General features: G+C 45.4%; 1 protein-coding gene across 2 annotated transcripts in view; it reads left to right on the top strand.

The window, feature by feature from the left end:
• VPS37A (VPS37A subunit of ESCRT-I) overlaps positions 1–25,860 on the top strand; it is a 431,421-nt gene that overhangs the window by 183,406 nt on the left and 222,155 nt on the right. For both annotated transcript variants that reach the window (XM_085642012.1, XM_085642013.1), the window contains exons 3-4: positions 9,874–9,988; positions 24,241–24,338. In XM_085642012.1, coding sequence (XP_085498138.1) covers positions 9,874–9,988; positions 24,241–24,338 — 213 coding nt within the window. The remainder of the gene's footprint in view (positions 1–9,873; positions 9,989–24,240; positions 24,339–25,860) is intronic.

Here is a 25,860-nt window from a genome sequence, read left to right as displayed (position 1 = left end):
GTTGGGGCGAGGTGGTACAGTACATGATGTGATCGCGTGCCAAGAGAACGCAAGAGAGGGGCAGGACCACTTTATGTGTGCGTTTTGTACCCAGGTGTGTTCACAGAGACTTCTGGCGAGCCATCAGATTAGGTGCCTACCCCGTCCCATGTTGCGATTGTTCCTCGGCTGCAACTCTCCAGTCTAACCTACATTCCAGATTTAGAGCATTGTAAGGAAGGAAGTGACTGGTTGGGACATTGTAATATTCTGTAATTTTCATGAATGAAAGGAGAGTCCTGTCGTGGAAGAGATTACTGAGGGAAGCGAGCAGTGCTCCTGTCCATTGCTGTATGAGGGGCTTCGCTAGTGTAGTGTCAGCTCGTGGCAGAACGAGAAGCAGGCGGCCAGTGGATAAGGAGATTTTGAAGCTGTAAGCCTTAGTCCTCTCTTGAAACACGCATAAGCGTATCGTCCTATATGCATTTAGCGCGCAGATGCTTCCTTGTTGAAGCAGCTGTTGCTCTTTACAAATGGGCAATTCAGTTCAATATGCCACGCTGAGTAGGTGGGATCGAGGTGGCTAAGATTTGCCATAGAGTGAGAACAGGGCCTGTATTGTATCCAGGTGCAATAGTGCTATTGATGTTGTCATGTCTGCTAAGTGGAGCTCAGCGAGTCCGCAGCAGATCCATTGCAACTTGGAGGCCAAGTTATAGTCTTTAAAGCTCTGTGCTCCCTGACCACCCTGATCAGTCCATGTCCTTGACTTGGCTAGCGCCACTAGGTGGCAACCATTGCCCCACATTAGGTGACTCAACCCATGCAGGGTGCAGAGGAATTAACGAGGAAGGAGCAGAGGTAAGTTTGCAAAATAATATAAGAACCGTGACAACATGACACGCTAAGCATGGTAAATCTGTATCCCTAAATAGCAAAACCTAGAACTCTGCCAGGGGAGGGAACCCTACCTACAGTCCGCTCATGTGGCAAGAGTGGAAACACGCAGGATTTGTGCCAGTAACCCTGAGCTCGGATGCTCAACGAATCTGACTTGGGGCCTGGACTGTGTCTGCATAATCAGCATGGATATCCCAAAGGTGAAGCAGCATGTCCTCCATGTAGAGGGAAACAGTGTGAAAGCCATCTCCTAAATGATTCCCTAAGTTCCTCTGCTACCGGACAGTCTGATGGGCAGCAGCTCCATTGCTAAAGCAAAAATAGGAAGGCAGAGGGGGCAACCCTGCCTGGTGCTGTGTTGAATGGCCATGAGGGCAGATATAAGGTGTCCCGCCCAGACACTAAGCACTCGGTTGAGAAGCTTATAATCAGTATTGAGTATGGCGAGCTGCCGGTATTAGAAGAGGTCAGTAGGATCCTTACAAGGTTTGGGTATGGACACCAGCATCCTAGCACAGCGAAGGGGGGAGGGTATCCTCCTTGAAGGCTAGTTCGTATACTTGGTCCAGCTTAGGGATCAGGAGGTCACAGTACACTCCATAAAATTTGAGGGACAGCCTATCCAGGCCCCAAGTCTTACCCATCGACCCTGTGAGCAAGGCTCCCCTGTATTTTCTCTTGTGTGATTGGAGCATTGAGCTCCAGGTGTTGCTCTTGTTAAATGCGGGCCAAGGCGATGTTATCGAGCAGGGATTCAATATCCTCCTGGGAGCAGAGCCTCACAGGGGCATATAGCGCACCTTAATGTACTGCGAAGACATTGTGTATGTTGTTCTGAGTGTAAGCAGAAATGAGGGGGCAGTGAAGGCGGAGCTTATTATGGAATCTCAAGTGTCTGCTTGTTTGACCAGTCCTGCCAGTAAGGTCTTAGGCTTATCCCAGTATGAATGGACTTTTGCGACTCTGTAATTAATGGTATGCAGTCTGTCTAGCAGCTTGCTGTGGCATGTGGCTTGAGCACCACCATCCACACCAGTCAACGCAGTCTCAAGGCGGAGCAAGGAGCTTTCAACAGGTTGCAGCTCCACAGCATTGGCTCTGCGTACTCCCGCTAGCGCACTGATTCTGTAACCCTTTCTGGTTACTTTCTTTGATGTAGCTGTACTGATTTGGCATTTTTTGCTTCAGGTTGCGTGAAGGACTGGTTTCCCTTCCAGGGGATACTCCTCAATAATCATAAGCACTGAATAGTTCCGCCCTTGTGCGGGGACCCCCGAAGCATATGCGAAAAAAATGATATATATATATATACATACAATATAATCATCAAATAAGCTAAAAATGTTAAAATTAGATTGTATTGTTCATTTAAAATAAAACATAGAAAAATTTACTCTTCTCTTGTTTCAACATGGCCTTTATTTTAAGGAAAAAGACATGGTAATAGCAGGCAGTTAGCCCAGAGGCTGCATATAGAAACACAACAGAATAAAACTGGCGCTGTGCCTTTAAGACCTCCAAGACCTCCAGGCTCCCATCATGCCTCACAGGTGACAGTTTGGTCAGCTCTTTTTTCTGGCTTCTTCTGTGAGGCTCCTGGAGCATTTAGCTTGTCAGTTAATGACTTTCTATCATTAATTGATACTTTGAAGTTGAATTTTTTGCTTTTACTCAACGTCTTTTAGTACAAGCTGTACTATTTTCACCTTTTTTCTGACTTTCCCTATATTCGCTTAGTCAGAAATGCCAGCCCTGTTTAACAATTGTCCTTCGTGTAGGAAGAAAATGGCTAAATCGGACCATCACTCTGTCTGCATTGTGTGTTTGCCATCCTCACACAAACCAGACAAGTGTTATTACTGCCAGCAGTTTTCCAGAAGGACTCTTCGGGACAGGGAAAGGATAAAACTGCATGTCATGCAGGAGAGAGGAAAAGGATCTACCAGTGGCCTGGAAGGTAACAAGCAGCCTTTTAAAGAGCTCTCCTCTCTAGTGCGGTCTGAGAAAAGAAGACACTGGTCTGCTTCGCCGTCGAGGGAGAGATCAGCGTCGAACATACCTCTATGCTCACCGTCTGTGTCCAAATAGTTGACAGGAAGACGTTTACCACGGTCGACATCGAAAGAACAATTGCCACTGACACGGTCGCCCCAAAGTAGTGTCGAGAACTCACTGAGCGATGTCGACTGCTCCGTGTCGACGGCCCAGGTCGGATTTCCCACTGACGGCAGAGCACAGACGCTCAACATCGAAGTCATCCCCGGTGGACAGACATGGGAGGACACTGCCGAGGTCTCCTCCGTTGACGTCGAAAACACCTCCACCGACGTTGGAAGACTCCCCTGGCGTCTAGCCATAGACTCTCTGCACTGAGAATCTCGCCTCTTTCTAGGCGCGGATGCTCGACGTCAAGGCCATTGTCCTTTCACACACCTCCACAGGCAAAGAGACAGAGAATGGCTGGTTCACCTGTACCAACGTCAAGAGCTCCTTCGTCGTCGAGAGAGATTCAAGTGGTGGAATCCCAGAATCCGACCCCGAGACCAACACGGCCGATGTCGAAGGGCTCATCATCTTTTCCGAGCCTTAGAATCTTGCAGATCATGCTGGAGGTATCTGTGGCTCAAGAACAGCAAACACCACCGATTAATCTTTCACTGAAGTGGCTGAGAAGTGTGAAAGAGTGGGGAGTGCCAAGGCGCAGTCCAAGTTTGGACTACTCCCGAACATATTACCCCTCTCGAAGATCCGCTAGAGGGGTGCGTCCACCTACACCTCCCACAAGATCCCCTTGGGATCTCCACAATGGCAACAATCTCCTTCTCCAAGAAGACATCGGTCTTGAACACCTCATAGGCGGTCTCCTACTAGATCTCGCCACTCCTAATCCTCAAGGCCTCGGGAGCATAGACTCAGATGTCCATCCTGGTCTACAGACACTTCCAGAACCACAGTGAAAGACTATTCCCCTCCTGCCAGAGTGTCCCCAGAGGACAATACCATCACGTTCAATGAGGCTCTATGCAGAGGAGCTGCAAAGCCAAATTCTCACAAGTCGTCCACTAGACCTTTACTTCCCTTGGTACCTGGGCTACTGGAATTGGCTCTTAATACATTTCTCGAACCTGCCTCAATCGGATTAGCTCCAGCGCGCATTATCAAAAAGTTTAGAGCCCTAGACCATGATCCATTTTTTCTGAGGTCCGATCCTCCACCGGACTCAGTCATAGTGGCGACAGTGGAAAAAGCGCACACAATGGCGTCCTCCTCCACAGTGCCACCGACAAAGACAGCAAGTTAATGGACTCCCTTGCGAAGAGGATGTGTAGCACCTCGACCTCCTATATGAAGGTCACTAGCACCTCTGCAGTCCTGGGAAGATATGACCGATCACTATGGAACTCCCACTCTAGATTCACAGAAATACTACCAAAAGAAGATCTGGTGGATTTCCAGGAGATGCTACAGGAGGGTGGACTGGTAGTGAACCAGATCATAAGTGCAGCAGCTGATGCGTCAGATCTGGCGTCTTATGGCTATTCACATGGCATCTGCGCTAGACACGCCACTTGGCTACGACTCACAGGTCTAAAACCTGAGGCCCAACACAGGGTTCTGAATCTGCCCTTCAATTGAACTTCACTCTTCGGCACTCATGCCGACAGTGAGATGTCCATGATGAAGTCCAAGCTTGACAACCTGAAGAGAGTGGGCCTGGAGAAACGCAAAGACTTCAAACGCCGATACCGTCCTTATTACTGTCGCCAATTCCAACAGAGGGTTCAAACCCCTCACTGGTCGTCGCCACAACACCATTCTAGATCCCACTATCATCTGCGCCAATCCCCCCCCCCCCTTCCCGCCCCTCCCCTTACCCCCCCGTCTCCACTGGCAATCCCACCTCGGAGATCATCAGTCCATCAGCAAAGACTACTTAAGGCGGATGTATCCATCCTGTTGCAAAAACAGACCATTGAGAAAGTTCCCTGGCTGCAGCATCAGCAGGAGATTTACTCCTGTCATTTCCTGGTTCTAAAGAAAGGCCCGACCAGGGAGTACAGGCCTATACTCCATCTCAGACTCTCAAACAAGTTTATCCTCAAAGATTCAGGATGTTGGCACTACACCAAATTGTTCCTCAGATCCATCAAGAGATATGTTTTATTTAGAATATATATATATATATATATATATATATATATATATATATATATATATATATATATATGTAGACACACTCCTAAAGAAGAACATGGGCGCATGATCTATGAATGTTCACTCTTACAAAAACTGAAGCAAATCAAGTGTGGTCTGTTTTTGCATTTGTATGAGACTGGCTGGCTGACTGACTGACTGACTGACTGACTAACCGTCTTTCCCGGCCTAGCAATGTTAAGTCAAGTTTGCAAATGAGGCGGTGTTGACCAATGCTCAATTACACAATATCTTTCATTTTGCGCTTTTTGTTTCTTGGGTTACCCGAAAGGGGTAAGACGGAAAGAAAGAATGTAAGGACATTGAGATCAAAGAGATGTGAGTCTGGTTGACTCTCAATGTCAAAAGTGGAAGTACAAAATAACTTTAATTACAGATTATTTTGGGGTCTTGAGGCAGTTCATTAAACCCAGTTTGTGTATTTACGATAGTACCTGTTAGTATCTTTATTAGTCAGATGGAATCAAATCGGTGTCTGGGTTTAGCTGCACTATACAGGACACTAGTAGCATGAACACTGCTACTGTTCAAGGAGTGGGCAGCATGAAGGTCGATTGGGCCATGGCTTCCATGAATAAACTCGTATTTTGCAACAAAAAAGGCGTATAACGTTCAATAGGAACACAAAAAGGAAAGCTAGTGCTGGAAAAAAACATCCATGAGCGCTACCCACTTTGTTCCTGTAGATTCTTTTAATCAGAGAACAGGAGGGATGAATCTGGAGGGGACTACCACATCCAATAGATTTCTCAAAATTGTCTAAAAACAAGCACATATGGTAGAAATGGAAAAGGCCAGGGAAACACAAGGAGCCTCAAAAGCTCCTGACTCCAACGCGGACTTCTAATGAGGTGCGACGGTTAAACAAATGTGCAGAAGGAGTGTGCAAAATTACTAACTCTGTAATCTTTAACCGAAATTAATTGTGTAGCAACGAAATACATTGTGAATTTTGCTGCGCTGCCAAGGTGCTCTCCCGAGGCTCACTGGATTAGATGGTAGAGAAATGCTTAAACGGCCCGTTTGGAATATAACCTATAAACCACTTAGTTTCACGGCGATTCACTCTGCTTAATGCCGGCTGTTTGGTAACTCTATTACACCCAGAAGCAAGCTTTGTGCAAAGCAATCAATGCTGCAGTAGCACACTCTTGACAGTGACAGTCCAGTCAGCTGCACAGCAATACAAAAATGAATTAATAATATGTACATACATAATAAAAGCTACAGCATGCTGCTGAGAGGCGTGCCTACCATGGAGTTGTGCTCTCTCCTCACAGCTCTTCGCGCATATTTCGACGTCCTCCCTGCCGGGGTGTAATTCTTTTAGCAGCAAATCACTGTGTATGTAGTGCTGATGTCACTTCACTAAGCAAAATGCATTGTAGAGGAAACGTAGGACGTACCAAATTGAATTACCTGCAGGGGGGAAGAGGTGCAGAAAGTACCAGGAATCCATGCCTGATGGCAGTAGGCATTTGTTCTACGTGAATGTCTACATGGGTGCATGCAGGTGTACCTGTTTTGTTTGTTTATGGATGTGTGATAATAATACGAAGAAGTATGTGCCTCTGTGTTGTAGGTCGGAGTGAGTGAGTGCGCGTGTATGTGCACGTGCGCAGTGAGGAGGAGACTACAAGGACAGACATTGCAGGATTCAACAATAAAACAAGCACAAGCGCGCGCGCCTCACGTGGCAGCAGGGCGAGGGGTGAGGAGGGGCCTGCGCGATTCCCTTGCGGGAGCAAGCAGCAAGGCGTGATAATTGATAACATATGGCGCCAGCTGCTCGCTCCCGCAAGTGAATCGACAGACGTGCACGCGTTGCCATTGGAAGCAATGCAACGCGTGCACGTTTTTGCCGGGAAAGCTGTGCCGATTCCTAAAGGTCTCTCCCCTCTGCAACGCATGCGTGCTGCGTAGGCGAGACCTAAAAATGACATCCCAACCTATGCATATGTAATATTTCCAACATAATATAGTGAAGTTTTATACAATTAAACTGATTGCAACATTCTCTATATAGTACAAATCCTACGAATATGCTAAAAAATCTATATGTTCTAATGCTGGGGGCACAAAATGGTGGTGGAAGGTGGACACAGTAAATGAAGGTGTAATTCCAAACTTTTTATGTATCGTCCCTTTACTATACGTATATTAACAGCTTTAAGTGGGATGAAAAATTTGGCGGTTCTCTTAAAGGGGTGGCGGAGCTCAGTACCGATAACACCAGCACCACTTAAAGGCCTGTGTATATTCAACAGAGGAACACACCCTGACAATTACTATCACTAATAATCACATTTACTTTAGCACTGTGAACAAAATCGTACAGAGAAAGCATTTTCATTCCTTTTTATCTCACATATTTAAAAAAGTCTTCTGAAGAAACGCTCCCCAACAACTTAGATTTCTTAAGAACACCCAAATCCAAAGCCTCGCAGTACCACACCAGCCTTGACTAATATTGAAATCTACCAATCAGTGTAAGAAATGAGACCACAAACACATAACATTTCTGGTTCTTGTTCCATCTCTGTTAAGTTAATAACAAGTAATTTTCTACTCTCACCCCTTCCCCACTATTTCCAGACTAAGCATAATTTGCAAACATTGACATTCTGTTTATCTCGCCGGAATAGATATACAAATCCAAATTAAGGCTACAGCAAATTTTCAAAACCATACAGTCTTTTACAGATGACAACTTACACCTTTCCTTTGAGGAAAAACTACTAAACATATGTAAAGTATTTGTTTAACAACTAGTCCCAACTTTTACATATTTTGGAACCAATAAAACACCAGACTTTACTAACACTGTTATTTAGAAATAAAAAATACTTTAACAGTTAAAAATATCGCCTCAAATAATTAACCACTACTACAGAACACATAACACACCTTCTTAGTTTCTAACTTACCTTTGTAGTTGGTACACAGATTTCAAATGTCGCAAACAGATGCAATATTTTCTTTGTCACACAGTACATATACTGCACCACTTACATCAAGGATGGAACCAATAAAGGCACAATTCCCTGTTGCTCCACACATAAATACATGTAAAGAACAAATCAGAATGGTTCCTTGATTTTTTGTTTTTGCATTGCAAAACTTCTCTCTATTGGTTATTTCTGAACTTTCCATATAAACGTTTTTTTTAAGGACACATACAGGTGAAAAGTTCAACGTATTGTATCCACACTTTCTAGAACATTCTACGACACATGCAGGTTAAAAGTTCATAATTCATAATTTTTTTTAAACATAATGATATTTTTTTTAAACATTTTCTCCAACATTTAACGACACGTACAGGTCAAAAGTTCAACATTATTTCAAATTCGAACTGAACCTTCCAAATACAATTAGCAGGCGTGGTTGAGCTGAGCAAATTTTATCCTATAATATGTACTCCACGTATAAACTGCTTTTTTATTCACCAATGACAAAGATGCTTTTCCTCAAAACTAATATGCACCCTACTTTTTAGGAAACAAAGCATTTTATCTCCCAATCGGTTAACGTTTTGTATGTAGATAAAAAAAGTACTTCCACATCTTTAAACATATCTCTCATTCTACGAACGGACTGCATGAGCTACAGACATCTATCCATATCTTCCAGCCATACCTTCAAAATGCTAGTGTGGATTGTAGGACATAGCTATGTTTTCTGGTGCAAGAGGTATGCTGAACAGAGACGTATTAACTTAGACCTAGGATTACAAAATGTGCACATTAAATGGTTTGCACAGAGAGGATTGAAGTGGCACCAATTGCTGCATTGGGTTAAAACCTGTTTGCATCTCCAACACCCTGACCTCATGATTGTGCACTGTGGTGGTAAAGACCGAGGCACATTGACTGGGGTAGGTTTGGAAATGCTTATGAAGGACACCTTTGGACAATTGATGTTACTTTTGCCTCAAACTGTCTTTGTATATTCCAATATATGCCAAAGACAGAAGTGGAAATGGTCAAACCAATTTTGTCATAAGATTGAAAAATCTAGGAAGAATGTCAACAAAGCTGTGTCTGCATACCTCAGAGACCATAGAATGGGGTCAATCTACAACAACAACATACGTTTTGATATGGCTGATATCTACAGAAGTGATGGAGTACCCTTCACAGATGAGGGAAACCAAGTTTTTCTGAATAACCTGAAGCTGTGCATCCGCACTTACATGTAGCTCCAACTAATAAACATAAGGGCTCTTTCTAGAGCCGCCTTATATTCCCACTATTGGCTCAGAGTGACAGCTGCGGTCCGGCTAGCATCGGGAGACCTACGGCCCGTCAGTAAGGCTCGCAGAGGAAGAGCTGCGGCCCGTGGGCTCGGCTTGCAGAGGGAGATCTACGGGCCGTCGGCTCACAAAAACACAGCAGCGTACTGGCTCGCAGAGGGAGACCTGTGGTCTCACTCACACAGGGAGATCAATGGGTCAACAGGCCTGCTAGCAGAGACACAGCTACGAGCTAACGGGCTGGATCGCAGACGCACTGCAGATGTTTTGGGCTAACACCAACCTTATTTTGTTTGAACTGGATTTGAACCTTTCTAAATAATGACTGTCTTAAGTACTACAAAATAATTGATCCCTTTCCTTTTATCTAAAGTCAAATGCTGTCTTGTTTTATAACTTGTTGTTTTAATTGAAGTGTAATTGCCTTTTTTATTTTTGCTTGATGCACTCTAAGTAAACATATCTTAATTCAGAAAGACAGTCAAAATAATTAATCTTTTTTAAATGTTTTTTTTTAATTTCAGCTTACTTCCTCCACAATTTCCACAGGAAAAGCCAGTGATCAGTGTATATCCTCCAGTAAGACATCACTTGGTGGATAAACAAGGAGTGTATGTGATATGCCCCTTAATAAATAATGTATGTATACCTATATATGAGTTCTGCATGAGATCAAATATTTGCTGTGGTACAGAATTGTAAACCTTAATCATGTTTTAGCTGTGGCAACTTCTTGCTGCTGATGTTGAACATAGAGTTACAGACAATGTAGTGGCATAGTAAATTAGCAATTGCTAGGTTGATGATTGCACACAAACGTCATCAGCTAGTAAGGAGAGTTCAGATTATGATCTCTTCCCAAAATTCTAACGTTGCTCATTGTTGAGGCTTCTCCCTTGTACTGGTAAAAACATCCACAGCAACCTCTCCATTTTGCCTTTTAACAAAGGATGGAAACAAACTAATTACTTCTTAACTGAGCAGTAGTGGATCGTCTGATGCACAAGCCATTAGTCCGAAGCATCAGATAGACCGAACAAAACACAATAACGCTAACAGCAAGGAAAAATGCACAAGAAAGTAGAGACAATCTCACAACTCCCATACACACTATTAAAAACTGGGGAATCTGGATATCGGATTTACTGGCAGCTCTCTAGGGGAGAGCTAGGAAAAGCACACCAAAATAAGGTTTAAAAAAAAGGAAAAATGCAAGCAAAAAGCAGGAAAAGATCAAGAAGCTCCAGCTTTCAGGGAGATAATAAAAACAATTGGAAGGGATGGAGCACCTGGCCCCTAAGGGGCAAGTCGGCTTCCTGGAGTCGTAGCGAGGTTCTCTACTACAGCCAATATTCAAGAAGGGAATACGTTGGTCGTCTAGAAATGTCAAACTAGACTGTTTTAACTCCATCATTGCTAAGGTATGACTTACTTATTTAGCCATGATCTATACAGATAACCAAGCAGGGATTCAATAGGCTAATCTGAAAGAACCTTTTGGTGATGGAGTAGTTTGCGATTGCACCTCTCAGGTGGAAGAAGCAGGAAAAGATCAAGAAGCACCAGCTATCGGGGAAATAATAAAAAAGGTATTGAGCACCTGGCCACAACGGACTCCTGGGTGGAATGTTCAAGGAGGACCCGGTCTATTGGGAAGAAGCTCTATCTACCCTGTATACAGTATGCAGGGTGCAAGCCGACGGCCCCGTAGTCATTGTGAGGTTCTCTGCTACAAACAATGTTCAAGAAGGGAGACAATACAGATCTGAACACTACAGACTGTTTGCCCTTTTAGATATAGAAGGGAAAGAATTTGCTAGAACCCTACTAGCAGAACTAAATAGATGGTTCCCCCTATACCAAACTGGGTTCCGCAAAGGTGGTTTAGCAATTGACAACATAGTTGCACTAGCCTACATAGCCCAGCAAGCAAACATCAAAAATAAAAATCCAGTGTTCGCCTGCTTTGTCGACGATTCAACAGCATTTGATTGCTTCTCCCGCAGCAAGCTGTGGAACAAGCTAAGGAAATGGAACATCCTGGAAGGCCTCTTGAACGCAGTCTTTTCCCTTTATAGCAGAACTCGGGTAAGAATTAAATTGGCTGCGGAAACTATCTTGAAAAAATGCTAGACTGCCAGAGGCCTAAAACAGGGTTGTGTCCTCGCCCCAACACTCTATAATTTATACACAGCAGATTTGGGCAAGGCGCTCCAAGATGCAAACCTCGCAATCCCAAAATTTTGGCCAAACACAGCTCACTTATTACAGTATTTAGACAAATTGGTAATATTGAACCACACCGGGGATTGGACACTCTTAACATCTACAATGAAAGCAGTGAATTGGTTGTTAATCCAAACAAGACCAAAGTGATGGCTTCTGAAAAGTATGCAAAAAAAGATTTACTTATATGGAGGCTGGGCACCCAGATAATTACCACCACAAGAACGTATAACTACCTCGGGGAATGGCTCAGTGACACATTGAAGGAAACTTTACACCAGCAAAGAATGAAGTTCAAGGCTCAATCAACAATCTACGCTCCATGCAAACTTCATGGGAAGCTGTGCAGTCCAACAATGATGCCCAGTCAGGTGGGTTATATAATGGAAAATACTTACGATAGCAGGCTATGCACAACAAGCTTTCCCTGGTCAAATGGACTGTTTGCTTGAAAAATCCCAGTGTCTGGCATATAAACGTATCTTTGTTACCTAAATATACTCTCAACAATCTGATCTGTCTGGAGTTTGGCCTTCTCCAGCAAAGCTATGAATGTTTGGGAACACAGGTGAAATATTATTACCAATCCCTTAAAGCACACCTAGGATGCTTTAAAAAACATGATTAAAACAATCTATGAAGGAACGGCCAATCTGTGGAGCAACTATATGCAAAGAATTGTGGCGGTACTTGGCATGGCAACTGCAAACTGGTTCATGGAAGGGATGACCTATGCTGCCATTAAGAATGCTATAAACAAGCAAACTTCTCAGTTACCGGGAGACGCAGACAAACTTAACTATCTAGCCAAGGGAGAGCAGCCAGGCTTAATCTCATCATATGAGGCAAATAGAACACAGCCATATATGAACCAACCACTGGGAAGGAAGTACCTAAAAGACTTGCAATGGGCCAGGCTGCAGCCCCTTGCAACAAAAAAGCAAATTCCCTGTTGGAAATCTTTGGCATTCATAGCCAAATGTAGACTTTGTAAGCAAATAGATGAGTCCCTGCTTCACCAAGTTTGTTGCTGCCCAGTCCTGCTACAATTACGTTGCAAGTTATTAAAACCCATGCTTCTGTCAAAAGGGACTGGGCATGCACAGAAGCAGTATCAGCATTGATCTCCAGCCCCTCACCATCTGAATTGGTCACATTTGGGAAATACATGGCAGAGGTTCGCGCCCGGCTGTCAGAAACAACAAGAACATTAGGCTTTGGCCCATATGAACATATGGCAAGCAATTAGTCACAAAGTTTGAGCGACTTGGGAGGCGAAGACATCATCAGAGGGCTATACTATGCACCTTAACACGCTATAACAAGCACAAGAGCACTTTAATGCCTAGGGCTTTTAGCTAGGACACAATCTGCATATCGAACAAAATGAACGACTGCTATTAGTTTTTTACTCTTTGCTTTAAAACTACGAACTGTATACAACTTTGAATGGCAGGTTTGACAAGTGGTGTTTTTAATGGGGATATATATTTTACTGTTTGTCTTAAATATTAGACAACGTGTACAATTTTAAATGGGAATATATACTATTGCACTATTTTTGTAATATTGCAAATGATTTTAAGTAATCTCGCAATAAAATCTTCATTTATTCATTCATTCAGAAGGCATTTTTGTTCTGATGGATACATCTGCCAGTGGATTCCTCACCTTGTGAATATCCCTTGCGCCAGCAACATTCGGAAACTTTTGTAGCAGTCCACGCCGATGAGGTCGAAGACGACGTCACAGAGACACGGCTCCGCTCGCGACTCTGCTGACGTCACCGGCTCCATAAGAAGACCTCGTCGGCGTGATGACGTCCGTTCCCTTTTTTCCGCGCCGTCGAAGCCAACGGATTTCGGGAATCGCTGTTAGCGTCGTGGATACTTTGTGTATTTTCATTGTTGTTTCCTGTCTTCTTTGAAGATGTCAACGAAGAAGTCTGGATTTAAGCCTTGCCGGGAGTGTGGCAAGCATATGTCCATCACTGACCCACATGACTGTGTGTGTTGTTTATCCTCGGACCACGATGTGGATGGCTGTACCAGCTGCCGTAAAATGAGCTCAAAGGCTCTGAAAGAACGGGAGGCAAAACTCTTTATTGCCAAGATGAAGAAAGAGAAGAGAGGGAGGAGATCGAGGTCGAGGTCTCGATCGAAGTCGAGGTCGGCGTCGAAGTCGACTTCAGGGCATGCTTCGAGAGCTAAGAAGCACAAGAAGAAGAGAAGGCACTCCTCTCGGCACCATTCTGACAAGACCACGGCGCCGAAGTCACCTGCTCGGCGTCGAAGGGACTCCGTCTCTCCTTCTCCTGTGCCGGGTTCGCCTGCTGGTCCTTCATCTCCAGTGGTCTCTTTGTCTCCGGCTTCGCCAGTTCCAGTCTGGACTCCGACGCCGGCTCCATCTCCGGCCCCGGAAGAACTTCAAGCCCTGGGTGAGCCTGCGACGCCGTTGAATCCACCGTCGGCGCCGGTTGGCCCGAGTCCGGTGGGGCCTGACCAGTATCCTGCCTTTCCTGGGCCAGGTCAGGACCCCTCGCATTACTTAAATGCGATGTATGGGGTATTTGCTCGTGCCATGTATGCCCCTGGTGCACCTACGGGTCCGATGGGTCCTTTGGCCTTTAACTTAGGGGTGCCGCAGGTGTATCCTCGGGCCCCTTTCTATCCATTTTATCCAGCGACGCCGTCTTGGAATCCTCCGGCTCCGAGAACGTTGACGCCGCTTCCATCCTCGCCGGCTCCGGCTCGATCTCGTTCGACGCCGATGGCTCCGCTGGATCCACATTAGACGCCGATGGCTCCACCGGCACCAGCGCCGTCGGAGTCGCTTACGGCGCCGCCGAGGATTCGAATTCGCTCCAGGAGGGAGACTCAGAGGATTATTGAGGAGCAGAGATACCTTCAGGAGGAGGCGGAGGATGGAGAATTGGTGGAGTCGGATGAGGTTTTTGACGAGCTTAAGGAAGCTAGTGGCTTGGACCTTTCTCCTGAGTGGGAGATTACTCCGCCATCTGATGAGCCATCCAAGGATGTCGCACCCTACCATGCAGTCATAAGGAGAGCTGCGGAGTTGCTTGATCTCCAGCTTCCTACAACAGAGTTTAAGTCAAACATTTTGACTGAAGTGCTGCATTCTCCAACGGCGGTATCAGAGCCTCTGCTTCCCTTTAATGAGGCCATTGTGGAGCCTGTATTGGAGGTGTGGCGCAAACCTTTTTCTGCTCCTGCGGTCTCAAAGACGATCGCTAGGAGATACAGAGCGGCCCCAGGAGATCCTGAATTTTTGTCGTCTCATCCGTCACCGGAGAGCCTGGTAATTCAAGCGGCTTGTTCTGGAAAGTCTAAAGGGGCTTTTCCACAGGTCCCTGGGGTTAGAGAGGCAAAAAGGCTGGACCAGTCGGCAAAGAAGGTGTTTTCATCTGCCAGCATGGCCTTGAAGTCGACTAACGCCACATGTCTCTTGGGACGCTATGTTCACGCACTGATGGAGTCGGCTAAGAAACTGGCGCCTAAATTGCCTGAGGACGATAGATCTGGATTTAACGACATCTTGGCTGATGCTCAGGCGGCTGCGCGGCAAGGGATCCAAAGTGGGCTGGACACTGCGGATTCTGTTGCAAGGATCATGGGGTCGTCTGTTGCAACTAGGAGAAGTGCTTGGTTGAGAACGTCGGAGTTCTCTCAAGATGTACAGTCAACCCTAATGGATCTACCGTTTGATGGGTCTGGCCTATTTGGGAAAAAGGCAGATGCTGCTCTGGAAAGATTCAAGGAGAGCAAGGCAACTGCTAAATCTTTGGGACTCCAGTCTCAGTCGAGAGGGTCTTTTAAGAGGTACAGAGGTTTTGGAAGAACATCTTTTCGTACCTATAGGCAGACTCAGCAGCAGCAACAGCAGCAGCAGCAAAGTTCCTCGTCGAGAGGTTACAGAGGAAGAATCAGGGGTCGCACACGTGGCTCACGTCAGCTCTCCTCCTCCTCTTCCTCTTCCTCAGCCCCTCCCACCACCGCAAAACAGCCCTAGGTCCGACATTCCGGATCATGCTGGTCCTGTGGGGGGCCGGCTTACCCATTTTCTACAAGATTGGGAATCTGTAACTACAGATCTCTGGGTTCTAGATCTTGTAGAAAATGGGTACGCCCTTCCCTTTCGGGAATTCCCTCCAAATTACCCTTCTTGTCAAGGGGCTTGCTCGGAGGACCACCGTCTTCTCCTGCAGGAGGAAGTCCTGAAGTTGTTTCAGAAAGGTGCGATAGAGGTGGTTCCAGAGTAGGAGAGGGGTCAGGGAAGCTACTCCCGGTATTTTCTGATTCCGAAAAAGGACGGCAGGTTACGGCCGATATTGGACCTCAGAATCTTGAATCTTTATCTAAAGCAAGAGAAGATCAAGATGCTCACCCTTGCTCAGGTTCTTCAAGCGCTGAATCAGGAGGACTGGATGGTGTCCATCGGCTTGCAGGATGCGTATTTTCACATCCCAATCCTGAAGTCGCACAGAAAGTATCTCCGTTTCACGGTAGGGTCGCAACATTATCAGTTTGCGGTCCTACCGTTTGGTCTTACTTCTGCACCTCGGGTCTTCACGAAGGTGATGGCAGTGGTGGCAGCCCATCTCAGAAGGTCAGGGGTCTCAGTTTTCCCCTATCTGAACGACTGGCTGATCAAAGCGGAGTCGTCGGAGAAGGTGTTGCATCATCTGCGGGATACAACTCAACTGTTGTACAACTTGGGTTTTTCAATAAACGTGCCCAAATCTCACCTGGTGCCCTCTCAGTGCAACCTGTTCATAGGTGCGGTACTGGACACTACTGTGTGTCGAGCATTCCCTCCTCCTCAAAGGATTCTCGACATTCAGGAAATGATTCCTTTATTTTACAACGGAGCGGTTGTTCCAGTTCTGAAGGTCCTTCGCCTGCTCGGTCTGTTTGCTTCCTGCATCCTGTTGGTCAACCATGCACGCTGGCACATGAGGGCACTCCAGTGGTGCCTCCGCAAGCAGTGGTATCAGCACAAGGGAGATCTCAGGGAGTCTGAGGATCTCCAGAGAAGCTGCGGCGGATCTGTCTTGGTGGAGCGTGGAGGGCAATCTGTCTCAAGGAAAGCCCTTTCATCTTCCTCCATCGGTGGCCACAGTGATAACGGATGCATCCACCTTAGGGTGGGGTGCTCATCTGGGGGATCTGGAGATCAAGGGTCTTTGGTCTCCAGAGGAAAGGTTGCTTCACATCAACCTTCTGGAGTTACGGGCGATACGTTTGGCGCTGAAGGCCTTCCTCCCTTCCCTTCGCGGTCAGTCGGTTCAAGTCCTGACGGACAACACTACCGCGATGTGGTATATAAACAAACAGGGAGGGGTGGGGTCTCTTTGTCTCTGCAGAGAGGCCCTGCATCTGTGGTCCTGGGCTCAGGACCATCAGATTTGTTTAATGGCAAATCATCTGGCCGGGGTGCTGAACGTACGTGCGGACAGTCTCAGTCGGCAGTTCTCCGCCGATCACGAGTGGAGGCTTCATCCGGAGGTAGTTCGTCACGTCTTTCGGATGTAGGGGGCTCCTCGGGTGGACCTGTTCGCCACTCACGAGAATGCTTACTGCCCGTTATTCTGCAGTCTCCAGTATCCGATGCAGGGAGCGTTGGGGGACGCGTTTCAGTTGAGTTGGGGCTCACGACTCCTTTACGCGTTTCCTCCCATACCCTTGAGTCCTCGGGTTCTGAGGAAGATTCGCCAAGACCGGGCCCAAGTCATATTGATCGCCCCGGATTGGCCAAGAAGGGTGAGGTACACATATCTTCTCCACCTCTCCTCGTGCCCTCCGCTCCGTCTCCCTCTGAGGGCAGACCTCCTCTCGCAGTCAGAGGGGCAGGTTCTACACCCCCACCTCCAGAGCTTACACCTTCATGCCTGGAGATTGAACGGGGCAACCCGAGTTCTTTCTCTCTCCCGCCGGATGTGGTGGATGTTATTTTATCGGCCAGGCGACACTCCACCAAATCTATTTATTCATATAGGTGGTCTAAATTTGTTCTCTGGTGTGGAGAGAGGTCCATTGATCCTTTGAAGGCTCGTCTTTCTAATATTTTACAGTTTGCCCTTTCTCTTGCCCAGCAAGGCTTTGCTGTGGCTACTGTGAAAGGATATTTGTCGGCTCTATCGGCTTTCCTTTGTTTGCCGGATCAGCCGTCGCTGTTCAAGTCTCCTATTGTTCTTCGTTTTATAAAGGGCCTTACAAACGAGTTTCCTCCAGCTCCCTTTATTATGCCTCAATGGGACTTGAACCTTGTATTAACCTATCTTATGGGTTCTCCCTTCGAGCCCTTACACAAGTGTCCCCTGAGGCTCTTGTCTTTTAAGACGGTATTCCTTGTCGCAATCACCTCGGCAAGGAGGGTAAGTGAGCTTCAAGCTCTAAGTTCAAAACCCCCGTTTTTGACCATTCATGCTGAACGAATGGTACTCAGGACCAGGGCTGCCTTTTTGCCTAAGGTGGTAACTCCCTTCCACCTGGGGCAGTCCATTACCCTTCCTACCTTCTATCCTCCCCCTCACCCTTCCAAGGAGGAGGAGAGACTTCACCGCTTGGACCCTAAGAGGGCGGTGAGCTTTTACCTGGACAGGACGAAAGACTACAGGATTGATGACCAGCTCTTCGTGGGCTTTGCTGGCTGCAGGAAGGGTTGTGCGGTGCACAAGCGCACCCTTTCCAGATGGATTGTACTATGCATCAAGATATGCTACTCCCTAGCTGGTAAGGAGCCTCCGGAGGGTTTGAGGGCTCATTCTACCAGAGCAAAGTCTTCTACATCTGCCTTGTCTAGGGGTGTTCCTGTGGAGGACATTTGTAGGGCGGCAACTTGTGCCTCCCTCCACACCTTTGCAAAACATTATTGCTTGGACACCGAGGTGAGGAGGGACGGACACTTTGCTCGATCTGTCCTTCAGGACTTTCTGGTATAGGGGGATGGACACCCTCCTCCGGGAGTGGGGACTGCTGTGGAATCTATTCACAAGGTGAGGAATCCACTGGCAGATGTATCCATCAGAAGAACAAGTTACTTACCTTCGGTAACGCTTTTTCTGGTGGATACAGTATCTGCCTGTGGATTCCTCACTGACCCACCCGCCTCCCAGTTGTCCATCCTTCTATACCTGCAATTCTGTTGATGGTATTTCAAAATGTGTTTGGTTACTGTCAAGGGCATTATGTTTTTCTTGTGCCTTGTTATTTATTTTCCACAGTGTGTGTGTTGATTTGCATATCATGTACTGTGTATACTGTATATATATATATATTGCTGTCAGTCCGTCCGTGTGCCTCAAAGGCACGGAAAAAAGGAGCGGAACTGACGTCATCACGCCGACGAGGTCTTCTTATGGAGCCGGTGACGTCAGCGGAGTCGCGAGCGGAGCCATGTCTCTGTGACGTCGTCTTCGACCTCATCGGCGTGGACTGCTACAAAAGTTTCCGAAAGTTGCTGGCGCAAGGGATATTCACAAGGTGAGGAATCCACAGGCAGATACTGTATCCACCAGAAAAAGCGTTACCGAAGGTAAGTAACTTGTTCTTTAGTTAACTTTCTTCTGTTGTGCCTCACATGCGAACTGGTATGCTTCAAATACAACAGTTGAAAACCACATGCATAAAGTGAAAACAGTGATCTGCTTTCCTGACTGCCCCTCTAGTTCTGTAATATTAATAATGACAATGCGGTTGACACACAAATTATGTGAGCAAAAGTATTTCAATAAATTTACATTCAAGAAAATAAGAATTTGATGCCAAGTTTCCTATCTCTGGCCTGGTGAACTTAAAAGGAAAGGGGTATCAGTTTGCATCCTATTTTGAGATAATCCATTTCTCCCAGAAGAACGTTTGAGGGTTGTTAGTGATGAAAGAGGTAAGATAAATTGTTAAACAGTGATCGATTTTCATGGTCTGGCTTGACAGCGCAGCTGTCGCTTGACAATTATCTGATCATCATTGGAGAGGGGCTTTGGCTGTGCCCACATGTTTGAGTGCATGTTTAGATTAGTTGTGTACTTAGACAAGCAAAGTGCTTGCCCTCTAGCAGCTGTGATCATTTTGTTTTTCCAGCTACATAAGCCTGAACGTTCAGGGGGACACACATGACACTGGAATTAAAATGTCTTACAAAACTTGATAATTTATGTTGTGTGTCTCTGGTTGCAGCACAGACAGTTCGTATCTTGAGAGCAAAGGCACCATTTACCCCATATGTACATAAAATCATATCTGCCTTTCAATAGACCAATATATACATTGGCGCTGTCTGAAGACAACCTTTTCAGGTGTCTATATTCTGGAAGACCATGGATCCCCTATTTTCTGCTGTTTACTTGCACACCCTCTCTATTTCTATATTTCCTTCTCTGCATTGCGGCAGAAGTCCAGGCCCCTTAATCATACTGTCATGTATGGGAGACCCGAAGCTCCTCAACATTTCACAATGTCTCACATGGCTACCAGAAAACTGATGCCCTCCAGTATTCGCTGAGCTTGAAAATTAGGCCAGCCCATCCATAACCCCCAGAAGGGTCACCTTGGGATCCATAACATTAGTTATTTGTTTCAAATCAGTTAAGGTATCATATATTCTGTGCCAAGAATTGGCAATTACAGACCAAGACCAAATGATGGTAAAAGGTCCCTCCCAGGTCCATACATCGTTCACACTGAACCTTGGGGTCTCGTCTTTTACAGAGTCAGTCTGGACTGTAATATGTACGGTCGAGACAGTTGAACTAAACCATTCATAGGTTCGATTGGATAGGGACCCGGCTGCCATCTTGGCCTCTCGCCATTCATCATCCTGTATGTCACCCCTGTCATTTTCCCAAGCCATCTTCGTGCCCCAGAATGGGTCAGGGGCATTAAGAAGGAGGGCATTATAAAGCCTCCCAATGTACTTATTATCAGTTTGGTTTCAAGCCAGTTGTAGTCTGGCACCTCCCTAAGTGCCTTGATATATCTCATTAGAGCCTCCCTTGATTCTATCCAGATGCCCAGGTGTGTGTGTGTGTGTGTGCGCATTCATTTTTGGCTGCATTGTAGTGAACAAAATGTGGATGTGTTGTAAGCAAGTGTCACTGTGTGCCATTATAACGTATAAAATGTAAAAAACAGTAAATTCCCCAACAGTACACTTCTCACCAGGAAGCATCTTTCATCAGAACTAGAATAAAAAAAATATACAACACAGTACCAATAGACCAACTTTGGGGGATAAGCAACCTACTTCTGAAGCTACACACTTGCTGTCTTTCTTGTGTACCATGGAGATGCCAACCCCAGACTACATGCCCAAAGGGGACAGCCTTCCCCCGTCAGAAGTCCCATCTTAAGCAGCATCGTGGGTCACCAGGCCTGACTCCAGGTATCGGCTCCCCCTCTCATGTGCATGGGTGGCGCTTCTAAACCCACTCCCAAACTCAGTCAGTATGATTGAAGATCAGGACATTTCTCTGAATAAGGACTTTCAATTTAGCTGGGTAGGGGAGCATTTATTTATGATCCATTGCCAGCAGCTTCTACTTCACCTGCTCAAAGGTTTTCCTTTGGCTCTGCACAAATTTAGTGTAGTTCGTTAAAATAGGGGTCTTGTGTGATTCGTACTTGACTTCTCATAGTCATCTTACCATCTGTAGGATAAGGTCTCTATCCCTGCAGTTCAAGTACGGGCAATGCTGTGTTGGGGTTAGTCCCAGGTGGTACTCACTGCATAAGCGCACAGTTTGTCAGCTCATTTAGGAAGCAGGAAAAGATCTGGTCTCCTGGGAGTAACCCATGCAGCCATGATTTTAAGAACTGTTCTGGATGGTTCCCCTCAACACCTTCATGAAATCCCAAGAGGCATAGATTGTTGAGGTTAGAGTGGCTGTGTCAGTCTTCAATCTTGGCAGCCATGTTGCCTGCTGAGCCTTGCAGTTTCCGGATCGTTTCCTGGAGTGTTGTCCACTGTGTCCTCCAGAACCGGTATACGGCCTTCTGCTTCTGTGACACGGCCAATCATGTTGCAAAGATCCTGCCTAAAAAGTGCAACTTCAGCCCCCCCTTCTTCAATTTTCTTTTCTATGGCCTGTCTATCACAGTGGATTGCCTACAGTTTAGCCTCTGTGTTCGAACCCATGCTCTCCACAGAGCCCGAAGTGCCCGCTGAGCTAGCGTCTTGATCAAGGTATAGGACATCGCAGTGCTGAAGAAGCCTGGCAAATATGTCAAGCTTGCTTTGTTTGGGGGCCACTCATCCCCAAGAGGAGGCGAAAAAACATTTTGATTCAATGCTTCAAATCCCCAGGTGGTGGGATAGACTCCAATGGGGAGAGTCACCAGCATTGTCGCAGTCATACTCCACAGGGTACTCTCACTGGAAATGAACCCTTACACTCTTGCTTCCTCATGTCTCTGTAGTCCCAAAAGGGAGAAGGGGGTCCTTTAAACCCGCTCATCAGCACGGAGGACTGCAAGTGGAGTCACGTCCCCCAAGTCGAAGGAAACAGGCACGTGCCCTCATATAACAGCCCAAGAGGCCATCCAAGGAAGTCTGTGTGTTGCTGCCTCCGGTCCCATAGATCCTCATCTCCTCCTTATTCTTGTTTTGGGTTGAACTCCATTTCTGGGACGTTTCCACCTCCACTGTATCTGTAATTATTTTTCAATTTTTACTCTCCCTCTGTTTTTCCAAGTTATTTAATAAACTCATCTCCCCTGGGTCTACTTCCATGACATCCAGTCGGACATCTCCTTTTCACACATAGAACAACCAGTAAGGGTCCTTACACAGATGCTCCAATTGGGTGCGATCAAAAGACTCAAACCCCCCTGATCCTTTTAGTGCCTGGAGTGACTAAATAAATCCAATAGAATGCCATCATAGCCGCGCTGGCAGTCACCATTGGTTGATTACACGGGCTTAAGCCATGCCCCAGCGCTCACCATTGTCTTTTAACAGTGTCTCCTTTGTTTTCTGCCTAGAATTCAGCAGACTGAGGAAGAATGGTGTAGCTACACGATCAGACACCACTCCTTGACAGTGTCTTGAGCAGCCCTTTGTTGGGCTTATGCAAGTGCTAGTTACTTTTTCTTCTGGGGGTTTTAATGACAGTATTCAGTATATATTTGGACAGCTAACAGGCATGATTCTAATTGCTGCAGAAACTCCTGTATAATTTTTAAAAAACTACATCGTTTTCCCCCCTACTTTATTGATCCACACAGTATTTTATATCTGTTAGCATGGCCAACTTACCATTGAAGAAAAAACAAATTCCTTGTGTGTTGGATTTCATTCTGATACTTACCTTTTAACAAACCATGTTATGCTGAAAGTGTGAGACTACAGGAGCAGTCCCCTCCCTCCAACACGCCCCCCCAGCATCTGACCGTTGTAAAGCACTCGCCCAGGTAGGGTAAGTCAGGATGCATGATTGGATGCATGTGTTTTCGTATTTACACAGAACCACAGTCTTGCCTTTGTAGCATGTTTTTCTTTGCAGTCTCAGTATAAGGACCACAAGTGGTGATTTTACTTCACTATGAATTAATTAGGTCGGTCACAATAAAAATACTTGCCATGATGTCCATGCCCTACGTGGTCATCTCCTTGCAAGGAAGGTAGGAAGTGTTGTTTCACCTGCATGTAGAGGTGCTATTTTAGGAATTGTTTATATGTACCTTTATTACCCCTGTTGAAAGCCCGAGACCAATTGAAAAGCTAAATTATGGGCAGAAATATGTCGTCAGGGAAATAGATGTGAGGGTCTTGGTGCCCAGAAACATTCCCTTTTACTTTTTTAAAAATCATACTTGGGGTACCTAAAATATAAATCCCATAGGTTTACCGTTAGGTATTATCATCTGGATTATCCAAGAATTATAATTTATCAAGATCTCCCTCATACTTATGAGGTAGAGTCTGCCCTGCTAGTACTAACTTACCAGGGAGGGGTGAGGAAGGGTACCTTCAGCTGTACTGTAATCCATGCCAAGAATCTGACACTGATCAAATGGTGGGTAGGAACAATGAACTGCACATTTAGTTCCACTTCTGGAGAGTCATGCTAATTCTTGAAGACGCATTCTTCAATGCTTGTTACATGATCCAATTTCCTATTGCTAGCATGATCAAACAAATGTATTTCAGTTGCAAAGGTATGTGTACCTAAATACTTGCACAACATTACAAAAGATGCGGAACATCTTAACTGTGTCATTCAACAAAATGTTCATGTTCAGAGTCAAAATATACATATTATTTTTAATCCTAAGAATCTCCTTCAAGAGCGTTCTGCGTGCCCACTCTGAATGCAGTTATTCAGTAAGGGATTTAGAAAATTGTTTTAGATGGCTGTCTGAAGTAGACAACCATCCTAGAAATTACTCTTACCAGGTTGCTTTCTGCAGCATATTTGATTTTTATCTCTATCTATCATAATCTGTTTTTGTTGAGTTTTTACAACAAGGATATTGAAATGTTAAGTTCTTCATGCACCTAGTAATTCATGACTTAATAAAGCTTTGAAACTTATCATACAAAGCAGTTTATAAAACATGAAAATCAACAACTGAAGATATTTTTGGCAATACATATTGATATCACATTGTAGTAGTACATGATTGTAAATGATTATCATTTGTTTCCAGTTCACAATGCATTCTGATCTCGGAAAGATTATCCAAAGCTTGCTTGATGAATTTTGGAAGAACCCTCCTGTGCAAATGCCCAGCTCTTCTTATCCGTAGTAAGTATTCTTGTCTATTATACGTTTAAGATAAAAATTAGGAATTTATTTTCACATAAAAACGCCTTGTTCAGCTTTTTCAGCCATATGGCAGCGCCATAAAATAGGCATATATCCCTGACATCAGAATTCATCCTTTGACTGAGAATTAGATTTCTGCAATACAAATATTTGTATCTGAACTGTTAAAATTTGATTTGTGACTCTGAACATTTCGTTTTATTATTGGACAAAAGGTCAAATCGTATTCCTTAACGTTCTTAAAAATAGCATTGCTCGCATGTATTGACACATGTAAACAATTTCTAACTTTTATTTTATCGAGATAACTGAAAGAAGAACAATTGGCAGAGAAATAATTTAGCAAGACAGTGTGTTTTTTAAAGTAAACTAAATGCAACATAGTGTCCGTCCTGGATTCCTCTGTTTTCATTACTTTGTCACAATGTTGCCTAATCAGGGACCACATCTTTTGGTTGCTAGGAGAGGCAGGCAGTACTGTATCTGTAATTGTGCCCTGGTGACGTCTTCAGGAATAGTGATATTTTTTTGTCTTCAATGTCATCATGTAGTGCCTTACATTTGTCAATGTCCTGGCCAACTGTAAAGTTATTTTTAGGACACAGAAAATAAAATAGTTCTGTTTCTATATACATAAACAGAAGAAATACATATTTATTATTTCTACAAGAAAGGCATTTTTGGGTCCTGATATGAAATCTGTTAGGCTGCCACACACTAACAAAGACATAGCAGAAGCCATTTTAGGATTTGGGAGTCAGTCCCCTGCCCTCCCAAAATGTTTAAAAAAAAAAAAAGAAATATATATATATATATATTGGATTTTTAAAAAATTGTCTAGCAGATCTTTAGAGGATCGGCAGAGCTGGTTAAAATAAATAAAAAAAAGTTTCATACTTTTTTCGCAGCACCCTTCTCCCCCCCCCACCCCAGGTTGGGGAACGGCACAGTAGAGGCACATTTTTTTTGGTGGGTGGGGGAGTGTCCACCCCACTCCTCGAGCCTTCATGAGGCCCCGGGACCACATCCTCCAGGGCCGTACATTTCATGATGTGGAGGGGGCATGCTGCCCCATCCCGAAGTCTCAAAGAGGCCCGATGACCCCCTTCTCCAGGGCCGATATTTTTAAAGTGGGAGGGGGTGCACAACTCCCTCTCCTCAAGCCTCAAAGAGACCCCAGGTACCCCCTACCCATGGCCAGATGAATATTAAGGGTGCCTGCAGCACCTCTTCCCCCAAGCCGATGATTGGTCCCGGAGACCCCATTCCTTAAGGCATGATACAGCTGCAGTATCCTATAGATTCCAACACTGGGACACTGTAGTGGCCTGCGCAGGAGAGTGTGGGCATATCCTGCCCGCACTTTCCTGAGTAGGGAACAAAATTTGCTACTTTCCGGATGGGAGCTGTGAAAAATGCTGCACCCGCCCTGGTGGGAACAAAGTAATGGAGCCAGCTCCTCCCAGCACACAGTATGGTGGTGGCTGGGAAGTGGGCAGAG

Source organism: Triturus cristatus, chromosome 2_2 (genome assembly GCF_964204655.1).
Source record: "Triturus cristatus chromosome 2_2, aTriCri1.1, whole genome shotgun sequence".
Lineage (NCBI taxonomy): Eukaryota > Metazoa > Chordata > Amphibia > Caudata > Salamandridae > Triturus > Triturus cristatus.
This window is presented reverse-complemented; position numbering and strand designations above follow the sequence as displayed.